The sequence below is a fragment of the Diospyros lotus genome, chromosome 13, assembly GCF_014633365.1.
Source record: "Diospyros lotus cultivar Yz01 chromosome 13, ASM1463336v1, whole genome shotgun sequence".
NCBI classification, from domain to species: Eukaryota; Viridiplantae; Streptophyta; class Magnoliopsida; order Ericales; family Ebenaceae; genus Diospyros; species Diospyros lotus.
The window spans coordinates 5,233,483-5,246,098 of NC_068350.1; the positions used below are offsets into that span (position 1 = coordinate 5,233,483).

At 35.4% G+C, this 12,616-nt stretch overlaps 1 protein-coding gene, 1 long non-coding RNA gene and 1 pseudogene across 2 annotated transcripts; 1 reads left to right on the plus strand and 2 right to left on the minus strand.

Moving 5' to 3' along the window:
- Window positions 1-3,349: 3,349 nt before the first annotated feature.
- On the plus strand, window positions 3,350-5,382 carry LOC127787887 (uncharacterized). Its single transcript, XM_052315952.1, has 3 exons — window positions 3,350-3,636; window positions 4,610-4,940; window positions 5,025-5,382. Exons 1-3 carry the CDS (start codon window positions 3,386-3,388, stop codon window positions 5,133-5,135), a joined length of 693 nt encoding a protein of 230 aa, XP_052171912.1. The 5' UTR covers window positions 3,350-3,385; the 3' UTR covers window positions 5,136-5,382.
- LOC127787888 (uncharacterized) lies at window positions 4,418-6,585 on the minus strand. The gene is made up of 2 exons (XR_008020274.1): window positions 6,272-6,585; window positions 4,418-5,985 (listed from the first exon to the last, which is right to left on the minus strand). It is a non-coding gene; the product is annotated as an uncharacterized LOC127787888 (long non-coding RNA).
- A 1,820-nt stretch (window positions 6,586-8,405) lies between these two features.
- On the minus strand, window positions 8,406-11,433 carry LOC127788782 (serine carboxypeptidase-like 51; annotated as a pseudogene).
- Between the last annotated feature and the right edge of the window lie 1,183 nt (window positions 11,434-12,616).

The following is a 12,616-nucleotide window of genomic DNA, read 5'->3' on the forward strand; positions in this document are numbered from 1 at the left end:
ACCAAATTTGGTTCCAAAAATAAATTTATTTTCAGTCAAATTTCATGTGTGCTTGAGGTTATTCTTAAATACATTTTTTTAAGATTTTTTTTAATTTTTTTTTTTCAAGGACACCACTCCCCGTGTACTCTATTTTTATAAATAATGTTTTCTTATTTAATTTTCTTGATTTCGGGTTTTTCTCACCAAGAGCGCGTGGATGCACGCGCTTCCATTCGGATATGGGTAAAACATCTCCCATCAAAAGAAGAGAAGAAAATAAGCAAGCGGGACCCAGTGGCGTTGGCAGGCAAAATTGAGCCGTTGCGTTGATATCACGTTGTCACAAGACCACGTCCCACGTCTACGTACTGCTGACAAAAACCAATTTTTTTACTTTTCACTCGCAATATTATTTACTGTTTTTTTTTTTTTGGGGGGGGGGGGGGGGGTGTAAAACGTAGATTTTAGGGTTTAAAAAAATTAGTTATATATATAAAATAAAATAAATATTAAATTAAAACTTATTTGGTCGCGTTTGATAATTATAAATGATTTTTAATTTTTAGACATAATTTTAAATAAAACAAACATATATGTAGTGATAAAATTATTTGATAAATTAATTATTCTTACAAAATTATAAATTCAAAATCCGTTAACATAACCAATTTTTTCATTTTAAAGTTTCCTGTTATTAAACAACTTACAACCCTTTTATGATCAAGTCGACTTATTTTTTACTAAATTTATATATTGATCATACAATCGATTTTACTCACTAAATAAATTAATGTATAGTTTGTCTAATGTTTATTATCATTATTAATATCAACAAAAGCTAAATCTCATATTAATAAACCAAATATTTACATGGGTTAACTACATTAGCTAAAGACTTATTTAATATATAGATAATATTTGAGAATCAACTCATTTTATAAGCCTCACTTGATCTCGATGCGCTTACTTGATTTTGATGTTTCACAAAGTTCTCATTTAGGCCGAATAAAGGAGCATGGACTTGCAAGCAAATTGATCGTATTCAAGATTGAATTTTTATGTTAATCAAGATTATCGTTGTGAATTTAACAATGTAGCTTGAATTTTAATAACTCAAAATAAAGAATTTATTTTAAATATTAGAAAAACTGTCCATAAGTGTAATTTAATTCCTCCAAGTTATTTGAGGACAATAACTCATAAATATTGTCTAATAAAAAAACTTAATTTTAACCAAAAACAATTATATATTTACATAGTTACAGAATAAACATTCATTTTCAGTATCAATTTTAAGTTATTTTTAACTCTCGAACCCATTTATATAATTTTATATATTCAAACATTAGAATGATTTTTCAATCAATCTTAGAAGTCTTTTATAATTTTTCAACACATTTGATCTCAAATTAAAGTTTATTACCATCTAATGCATCTCATTTACCTTTAATGTAAATATAATGATAATTGAATGTACCTTTTTATTCACGTGACAAACTCATTACTAATTCTATTTATTTATTGTTGAGTCACGTAAGGTGGGTTTGTGGATGTTAATCTTCTACGATTTGCTTTTGTTCCGAAGACAACCTTGACTTGGAAAGGGTCCAATATTGGACCATTGGCCTTCAATTTGGTTGTGGAGATGGAAAGTTCAGTTCGATGGTGACGCAGATGGGGCACAAAGGTCATCAATATTATATTCAATATTGTTTCGTTAATCATTAGATTTAAGAAGATGCTAGGAAACTTCTTCTTCCATCCATCCTTGGATGGTTCATGAATCATGCATTCAATTTCTTAGATACCCACCAAATTCAAAATGATTCATCCATGTGCCATGCTACTGTGATCATTGCTACACCCCCTGTCACGTTTAGCCCCTATACACTTTTACCATTAATTATTAGGAAAAATGTTTGGGGATGCAATGGGTGGGGGGGTTTACCCAATTTAGTAAATTTTTTTAGTTATTTTTAATATTTAAAATCTAATATTCTTTTAAATTAATGAGAAATCGTCACCTCATTGAATTTGAAAACATAGTACATTATTGTAAGTAGTTTATTAATTATTAATGATTGACTTACCCATTGGTAGAAGACCATCCAACTTTGACAGCAACCCAACATCAATAGCCAACTAACATGGGTCTGGCCTCCGGTTGATCAATAATTTTTTTAAGTAGAAAATTATATATATATATTTTGATAACCCGAATTGGTTTTTCTTATCCTATTAATTTTCATTTGACGCTAAGGTTACTTTAAGATTTATTTTTCATCGAAGCATAGGACAAATGTAAAAATATCAAGATTTAAAATAAGAAATTATGATCTCATGTCCATGTTGGGCATTCTTATATTGCACTACGCAAACCCCCTCCCATCATCACTCAGGTACACTCCCCTTCCCCCCCCCCCCCCCCCCTCCCAAAAAAAAAAATTATCCCCACAAGCACGCATGCATTTAATTATATATTTTTTAAATATTATTATAAATTATTATTTAAATAAATTATTAATTTTAGCTTGTTCAGTTATAATTATTTTAATATTTACATTTATAATTATAATTAATAATTTATTTATTTTTTAATCATAATAGAATTTATATATATTTTATGTCTTTTTTTAATTATGGATGTAATCGAATTGATTGAATTAGTTAAATTGAATAGATTTTTTTTTTCTAAAATCGAACCAACTCGATCGAATAAATACTCAAATTAAATAGATTGAAAAAATAAAAAAAATAAAAATATCGAATTATTTATATTACTCGACACTGACCTAGTTCAATCAATAACAAACTTCAAACCCTTCTAATTAGATCTCTTCTTTCGTCCCCCCCCCTCTCCCTTTCTAATTAAATCACGTCAAACTCTTTTAAATAATTTGATGTATTCGATTATAATCTTATTTAACGTACATAATTAAAAAAACATAAAATATGTATAAATTATGTTATGATTAAAAAAGTAAATAAATTATTAATTATAGTTATAATTGTAATTATTAAAGTAATTGTAAAACAAATTAGAATTAATAATTTATTTAAATGCATGTATGTGGGGATAAATAATTTGGGGGGTGGGGAGGGGGGCCTGCGTCGGGCAACGTAAAAATGCCTGACGCGGGCAGAAATCAATTCTGTTAAGACAAGTTTAGCAAAACATAATCATGCTAGAATTGGCATAATAAAAATATAAAAATATATTAATAAAAAATTTCATTTCTGGAATATCCCCGACCTCGACTGACAAAACACAAGGGGTCCAATAAGATAGTCGCACCGTCATCTCACGGTCCAAAATACGCCACGTCAAAACGACACCGTTTCTTAGAAAACCATAAAATTCCCCCTCGTTCCCTCTCCCCTTCTCTGTGCTTCTGCGACTGCCATGGCAACAACGCGCGTTGCAAGGGCCTTCGCATCCCGGCCGTTGATTCGCCGGTGCTCATCGGCCGGCGAAGTGTCGTCTTCTCCGATTGGAGCTCCGTTCCGTGGGGTGTCCAACCCCCGGTGGGCCTCGTCATCGTCCGATTCGTCGAATTTCAATAAGAAGATCCCCGACCGCTTATCCGCCGTCATCGATGCCGTCAACGACAGTAAGCTCCCTCCGGAGCTCCGTGGCCAACGTAACGCCGTCAGGTATCATTCCCAGGCCCTCTCTTCTCCTTTTCACCTTCCAATTTGTCTTCTGTTTGGTTACTCTGAAAATTCCTGCTAGAAAGGGTTGTTGTCTAGATTTAATTATTTTTTGTCCCTTTTAACTCTAATAATATATAGGTTTCTGTCATTATATTTTTATGTTCCATTAAGCATTCGAAGGAAAACTAAAACGGAAAATCAAAACTTCAACTGGAGACAGAATTGAACGGCTGAGTAGGGCTTGTTTTAGCTGACCCAAGTAATCGAGGTATGGGTTTACTGGACGGGGTTCTTTTTTCTTGATGTTAATAATAGTGACATTCGCTTTGACTGATTTTACTCTTCGTGGAACTTGAGATGGCTAATAAGGAAAGAAAAGCTAACGAGTGCTCGGAAATGCAGAAAAGGGGTTAGGAACCTAATAAGTATTATATTTAGGAACCTCCTATTTTATAATATTTGCTTCCTAAACTCTTATAACTGCTTGCTCAAATTGCCTATCTATAATACTTTCTCCCTGTACTTTCGTATCAATTTGCTTCCAAAATACCTAATTTGCTTACTTTTGTATCAGTTGTGAATGCATCCCTAGTTTCTTTCCCTCACATTACCTCAACTTCACAAGGAATGATGTTTCTAGTTTGGACACTCATTTGTTAACCTGCTGCAACTGCTTTTTAGAAGTGCAGAAAGAAACCAAAACAGCTCAATGAAAATATTATATTACCCAGTTCCTGAAAATCATAAAATAAAATAGGAGGTTCCTAAATATTTTGATGTATTTTGTTGGAATAATGGAATTCTTGCCCAAAAGGGGTTAGGGTGGGCCGCCCTGGGGGGGGGGGAGGCTGCCCATAGAATATGACCCTCCCCCAACCATCGCAAAGCAGGGAGCCCCGCGCATTCTGCAGTGTCTAATCTGTTTTTTATCAAGGACTCCTGACAATTTAAGCTGGATTTTATATTTGGACAGATCTGAAACTGATATTATAAATATAGTTGAGCAAAGGATATGGCATTCCATGGAAGAAGGGCAGTTTGAGAATTTACCAGGGAAAGGAAAGCCCCTTGATCTTAACACTAATCCGCATGCTGATCCCGCTGAAGACACCTTATACAGAATTCTTTCAAGAAATAAATGTGCACCAGAGTGGGTTGAGCTGAACAAAGAAATCAGGAATAATATCGCTGAATGGCGACTAGCCCTGCATAGAGCCTTAGCGCATAAGGCAGAAGGAAAAAACTCTAAATGGACCGAACTCGCAGATGCTCTGAAAACGCAGTTGCGTGGCATTAATGATAAAGTGAGTCAATAATAAAGTTTGTTTTGGTTCACTTTTGAAAGGATTTTGCTGCATTTTTTTTACCCGAACTAAGTTTAAATGCAGGTTTTCCGCTACAACCTCATCGTTCCTTTTGGCCGCCAGATGTTTGGTCTGAAATGGGAGAAAGAACTAGACCGCTTGAATGATAAAAAAGTAGATTCCCGAGGGGAATGACCATTCTGCTGAAGGTTTCCCGCAGTATGTGCTTCTTACTTTTTCTTCACATATCAATACCTTCCCCCTTAATCTTAAGATTAGGAACATCAATGGCGTAGAAATGTTCTTATCCATTACCTTTTTGCTGCAAGTGTACCGGATGACTTCGACATCATGTTGTATCTGTAATTTTCACTTTTCAGAGATCATAAATAAAAATAAAAAAGAATTAGAAGAGCCATCACTGATGAGATTGGCAAGAAAATTTTGGCCTTGTTGCCATCGAAGCGATTTCATTATATTGCTGAATCAATGAAACACAGCCAGACCCCCCCTGGCAAAGACATTCATCAGAATTCAGAGTGTGAAAAGGGGGCATATGCTTAGAAGACAGCTAGAAGTGCCTAAAATACAATAGCAGAGTCCCAAACTGCATGGCTGGACAAGTTCTAGGGTTGACACACCACAAGTCTCTCCCCCTGTTTTTCGTAATGACCTTGCTCATGCCCCAAATTGGCCGCAAGATGGGTGAGAGCACGCCTGTGGTATTAGATAACGCGTCTTTTGGTATAATGGCACGGAAATGACTAAACCAACCTCCCCATCAAGAAACTGCCTGTGCAGGATCTGGGATTCCCGTTCTTCCTCGTCCCTTGCCTCCACAAACAACAAAGGGCTTAGGGCACATATTAGATTGCCATGAAATCAGAAAGCTCTCCATGTCTTTCAATGAAAACAATGATAGTTTTACCTCGGAGCCTCTATTGACCAGGGATGCTGGGGCAAAAATTTAAGGGTTTTGTCTATTCTCCTCACCAGCTCATTAACTCTCTCTTGCGCAGTGGCCAATTCTGTTGTGTGAATGACTCTGCACCGCATGACAAAAATAAACAGCCGAGGAAAAACCTTCACATTCAGTATCATAACGTTAGCTTCTAGTGTTGAAAGCGATCGCCCCAACACTTGGCTTAAACAGTTCACCTGATTCCTCAGTTCCTTAGTTCAATTCCAAAAATGTAAGATAACTTATGAATATTCATGTAAAAGGCATCGAATTCTATTATGGCAACATATTATATTCAATCATATAGAGAAAAAAAGTGCTAGTTGAGCAAGAAAGGTGCAAAATACAAAAGGAAAGCAAATAAACTTACATGATTTTGAATTTCAAGCCGGCCAATTGAATGTTTGAATTGGAGGTATGCATCTCTTTCGGACAAAAGTTTCTGTAACAGCTCATCTACACTGAACGAATACAGTAAGAAAAGAATAAAATGATCAGAGAATGTTAACAACTGAGATACATGGCTGTGGTTGCAGCAACCAGAGGATACAAATTTCAAGCAGCAACACACATCATGAAAATAGAAATATGCGACACCTCTTCATCCTTTAATAGGCCAATGATGACACCAGCCGCAGACTCTTCAGGTGGCTGAGCTGAAGGCCTTTGTAGATATTGAAGCCATTGGAAGAAACTACAGTTGGAGGTTGGAGGATATCATGCATTTGTAGAAATCTCATATGAGGTGCAGGGCTGATCTAAATTTATGTAGGGAGAGATTGAAATATTTTTTTGAGATGTAAAATTATATATCATAGACTTTGGGGTGGGTCGTAAATTTTTTTAGACTAATTTATTATTAAAAATTAATTTTTTATATTAAAAAATTAATTTTAATTGTGAACTACCCTAAACTTCTCATGTGTAAATCCGCCCTTGTTAAGGTGGTTGAGCTTGCTGCTCACGAAATTGAGAACCCCCAACATTGAGAATTTTTTTAAAATATTATATATTTTTAAATAATTTACTAAAGTACTATATTTTTTAAACTATTTAACAAACTATTACAATTCTTCGAACTCCACATGTCACTTGGAATGAAGGTTTTCTGGTGAGTCAAACTTGCTATTAAGAGCAGTGATATATAATAAAACACACTAATGTTGAGTGAACATCTTCCTATACTTTACCCTTCATACTGAGGCAAATTTTGAAGTCTTCTCAAATTTGATACAACAAAACATGCTATTGAGTTTGAGGAAATTGAAAATTTTGCGAAAGTGTTGACCTATAAATGAAGGGAGATGATCGGTAAAGGGAGGAATTAGGATAAATTAAACTTGTTACTGTGAGTAGTGTGTTTTGTTATATTTCATTATTCTCAATAGTGAATTTGTCTTACCAAAAGATCTGCATTTCAAGATGATTTGTTGAGTTGGAAAAGTGTAGTAGATTGTTAAATAGTTTAGAAAAAAATATAATATAAAAATATTTTAAAAATTGTAATATTTTCAAAAACTTACCCCACAAACATAGGTAACTTTAAAACATACTGGAGTCCTCAACAACAATATATAATAAACAAAGGATAATTATAGAAATTTGCTTAAAATTTGACATAATATTCACTTTGTATTAAACTTTTCTCACTTACAAAGATTTACTCGAATGGTGTTTGATTTTTTTTTTCTTCAAAAAAACCATCTAAGTTGAAAATCCTCATTCCTTCTGTTGAGAAGGCCCTGCAAGCAACTCTAAAATAACATTTGGGGACCTTTACTAGATTTTGACAGTTTTATACATAAATTTTTCTTTTAAGTCTCTAAAACCACTTTTTTTGGTCTATAATAACCTCTTCCCATTTGATGAGATTCTAGAACTATCTCTTTATAGTCATTCCGATGTTTGTTCTCTCAAAACACAATTATGGCAAACTCGTAAAACTCGATTTTTCAATAAGAGTAATCCAAATCCAAATGTATGGACACCTGACAAGGGAGGATGAGAAAAATGACCTACTAGAAGGAGCTAAACATGAGTTGTTGGAGAAAATTGATCTTCTAATTATGAGAACACAGATAAGAGCAAAGACAATATCAAATTATTGTCGAATTATGATAAGATCAATCGCCAGAATATCTCCTTTTTAGTGAAATAAAGATTTTTATTTTCTTTTTTTTTTCTGGTCCATTTCATTTTCACTTTGCAAGTAATTGATGAAAGCACAAGTCTTAGTTAATGTTAAAAGATTGCACATTTATAACTATAAAGTCATATGGTTCAGTTGTAGAAATAATATTTTATTTTTATAAAATAAAAGTGAGATTGCATATAAAGATCATACTTTAAATTATTAAAAAATAGTCTCATCCACTAAAATGTGCTCTTATGCAAACTAATTGATCATCATTTTTGCTATATTTTCCCCTAAATTAATTCATTTCTGTAGTGGAGAGAGGAGAACCTAAGAGCTAGAGTTTCATAGAAGATGACTTTTTCTGCTGCAAAAGTGTGAGCAAACTATATTGAAGAAGAGAACTGTTGCATAATAATGCATACAGAAGTAGTACTCTTGTCGTCAACGTACACAAGAGAAACATGTTTAACTCTGCATATATTCCAAACAGTTGTATATGCTTCCTGGGATTTCAACTAGGGACATTAGGGGTCAGGTGATATTGGGCGATCGAGTAATGTTACCCACCATCTCAAGAGAAACATAGGGCTGATCTACCGGGACCTGCAAACATATATAGGAGGATTGTTGGTTTAGATATCAGCCTTGAACAGTAATGCATCTAGAGTGATTCAATTGCCAAACCACCTAATCTTTGTAATTAATGTGATGGTGATGACTATTGATAACATTTGAGTTCGAGAGAGATGAGAATGGTGAAGTAACTTAAAATTACTCACAAAGTGCCCAGATTGAAGAATCCAATAGAAGAACAGGTTCCTGTATGACCTCATGAACCCTTTTGTATTTTTGTCATCTCCTGCCCCATAAAAGGTGTTCGGTTCAAGCCTAAATAATTTTGTAAGCCATCCCACCTGCAAAACTTGTCTGGTTAACCTTCAGTGCCACGTGCCAGATATCAGCAACTTAACTGCAAACTGTAGATGAAAGAATGATTACTCGAGTTTTTCGACCCATGCTTCTGTGCCTTTGATTGAGCACATGAGATCAAGCTGCCATACATAACACCAGACCACATCAATCAAAGGAGTTATGTGCAGAAGAACTTTGAAGGGAAGTAAGATCCTTAAACATCTACAGGGAAACACTACGTTAATTTTTGTTACCCATTTTTTCCATAATATGTTCAGTCAATTATATGTGCATATAATGGTACCTGTCCATTGTAAATAGTCACGTTAATTCCTTTGGCTAGCAGCTCACCAACCTGGAAAAATACGATATTGTTAAAGTGCAATACACATTGGACAGTCTGTCTCATCAGTCCAGTCTTCTACTGTGTATGTATGCTAACTTCATCTTACCTCTTTAATTCTAGGTTTCATGAAGTCATCTATCAGGGCATCGAGGACCCAGTAAGCCTGTGCCCCCCATCTGTAGATGATCAATTATTGTAATTTACACATTGGTAAACGGAATTTGTCTTAAGTTCTTTTGATTGAATATTTGTTCCCTTTCTATGTTAGTGAAGTGAAAGAACTTACGTTACATTTTCTGGGATGATCTTAAGCTTCTGCTTAATAGGCCCGTTCATCAAGGTATCAAGATCACCGTGTGATCTTGGAAGAGTACCTTCTCAGACTGTGTCCTTTCAATCGATTCTCTCTTGCATCGGCAGTTTGATCCAAGAAGAAGTAGTAGAAGTTCTACAACATACTCCAGATGAAACCGAGTAAATATTCTGGGAGCTGCATGAAACATAAGCAAAAACATGGGGGGAGAGAGAGAGAGAGAGAGAGAGCACATTGCCACTGCTTTCCCAGATAGCTCCTTCAAGGTTTAGCAAGGTATCAGCTGCATCTTTGTTCAGTCCTTGTGCAAGTTGCTGCTTGATCTTTTTAGCTAAACTGCAAGGCAAAGTGGGTTAATCCCAGGAGTATCCGAACTCCTCTTTCCTAAACTTGTTTGGGAGCATCATTTAAATTTATTTTTATTTTATCTCATTAGGAAGTGAGAGGAACCTGTTTGATATGTCCAAACCATTGCTGTCAAGTCTAGACACGCCCTTCAGAAGAGGTCCCCATGAAAACTGCATAGAGATTATACTCTAGTCCCTAGATGATACAAGAAACAGGCATCTTTTGAAACTAAACACGGAAAAGGAAAAGGCAGTTCAGTTGTGTTAACCACATACCAGAATATCTTCAGGAGAAATCCAACTGTCTCCCAAAGCAACTCCTTTGATCAGACAAACAAGTGCAGATTTAGGAGAATGTTACTTTTACAATTAGGTAATTAGTTCTTGTCAAGCATATTGGTTTCCCTCTCTGTTTTTTGTGCATACACGTAAGAAAGAGTGAGTTTGAAGCAGTAGTTGTCCAAAGCAATAAAACTACACCCAAATACAGACTTGATCTCAATTTAGTACCTCCAAGTTGAAGCTTTAAGTCCCATGCCTCAATAGCTTTAAGAACCGATAGCCCGAGAGTAACAGCAAATTTTCCTCCATATGATTCTCCAAAAATGAACAGTGGAGTCTGTTGTAGGGTCTTATTCCATTGAAAATAGCCTTCAACAACTTAGTCAAATCAGCAGCTGCCTCTTCGTCAGTCCTAACGGCCACACGTTGATCCTCTACGTAGCTAAAACCAGTTCCAACCGGACTATCCTGAAACCACAGGTGAATGACACAAGTAAGATTTCAAATCTTCGATATCCACTTGGTGTTTACAAGTTGTTAAGAGGAGTACTAGTTACTTGAAAAAGGCATACAAGCAAGCCTATAACTTACTACAAACAAGAGATCGGCTTTGGCGAGCCAAGTTGAACTCCTGGGCTTCAGATTCACGTCCAGTGGTCCTATTTCTAGGAAACTCCCATGCCCAACTCCAGAAGCCCCCTGATTTACATATGAAAACTCTAAAAATCAGATGAAATATGCAACAACAGCATGTGCATTTCAATTTGTTCGTCTTTATGCATGCTCTACGCCAGGCTTTACTTACAGGACCTCCTTGTAGCCATAAAATTATAGACCAAGGGTTTGTATGATGTTCAACTCTGTGGGGGCTTCTGTAGAGCCACCCGAACATGTTTGCCTCTGCATTACAACATTAAAGGAAAGATTATGGGGAACCGATGAGTAGAACTACTGCTACAATACCCGCCACGAACAATAACAACGACGACGACGACGACGACGACGACACGACAACAGAACATAATTGGCGAATGCGTTTAGGAAGTTTTGACGTACTTGAGCGAACTTCAACGTATCCCCATTGTTTAGACCTATCACTAGTTTCTGCAGTAACTTGACTAGTTCCATGAACCAATGCATCAGCTAGTAGTGGAGACAGGAAGAGAAACAGAAATAGGCTCTCTATTGAAGCCATTTTACAGTCCAAAAGGAATGGCTTAGAGAGATATATATATAGATGAACGGTCCCAGATCTTTACAGCAACGACCAGAACAATTCCAAGCCTTAATCCTGGTAGGTAGAGTGAACTGTATGAATTCTAATTTAACAATTATCTATATCCCAAGTTATGTTTAATGGTTTCTCACCAAGCTTTCTTTCGTCTTCCTCTATTCTTTTTTTTTTTTTTTGATACAAACTTCTTCCGTTCCATTCACTCATGTCACAGTTTAGTCCCTTGATCTTCATCTTTCATGTCCAAAAGATTTTAATGTGTCTCGACACGGCATATCTTTTTGTGTCACTTGAGCCGTGTGTCAAAATTTTTCCATATCTAGGCTGTCATGGCCAGAAGATGCATTCTACCGTCTCAACTGAAAAGAGAAAAGCAACAAAGATGAAGCATAAAGAATCAAAAAACAAAAGCTGCTTTTATTGGTATCAAACAATTGGCAAGACATCAAAGTCAAATCTATTTTAAGAATTCTGAGTAATCAATACTCAGGCTATGAAGAAGAACAGTGGCATCTTTCGGATTGTTCTTTGACAAAACCTCCATTTGGTTGTTACATTAATTGCAAGAAGTTCTACATTTTGAGTCATCAATCCTTCCTTTTCTGAAGTCTACATTGAAGGAGACTGGTGAGCTTGACTGAAAAAGAAGGGAGCCCATAATCCTCTCTAACTGCTTGCTATTTTAGACAAGCTTGAGGTTAGTGAACATGGTCTCATCAATCTAAGGAATGTGGTAGTTGAGAATTTAAGGAAGAAAAATAAAGAAAAGTTATTTCTTTCTTTCTTTCAGTTGAGACAAACTATTCCTTCTTGTCGAACTCTGTTAAAACTATATATAGCAAACAAACCTCATTAATCACCGCCTGTGCAGAGAACCATGCTATATGAAGTGAAAAGTGGTCTTTAATTTCTTCCTCTCTTAGTGCCCAGAGAAATTGTCATATATGCTCTCTCCTACTTCTTCCACTATTAGTATAAGGTAAGGAACCTTCTTGTTAGAGACCAGCATATCAAATGCACTATATCAAGGGAAGCCTTCCTTTCTTTTCTCACTAATTAATGACTAATCCAATTCAAATATTCTTACTCCGTACCTGTATATGCTAAAAAATCTAAATCCTAAATCTAAACCTAAATCATAATC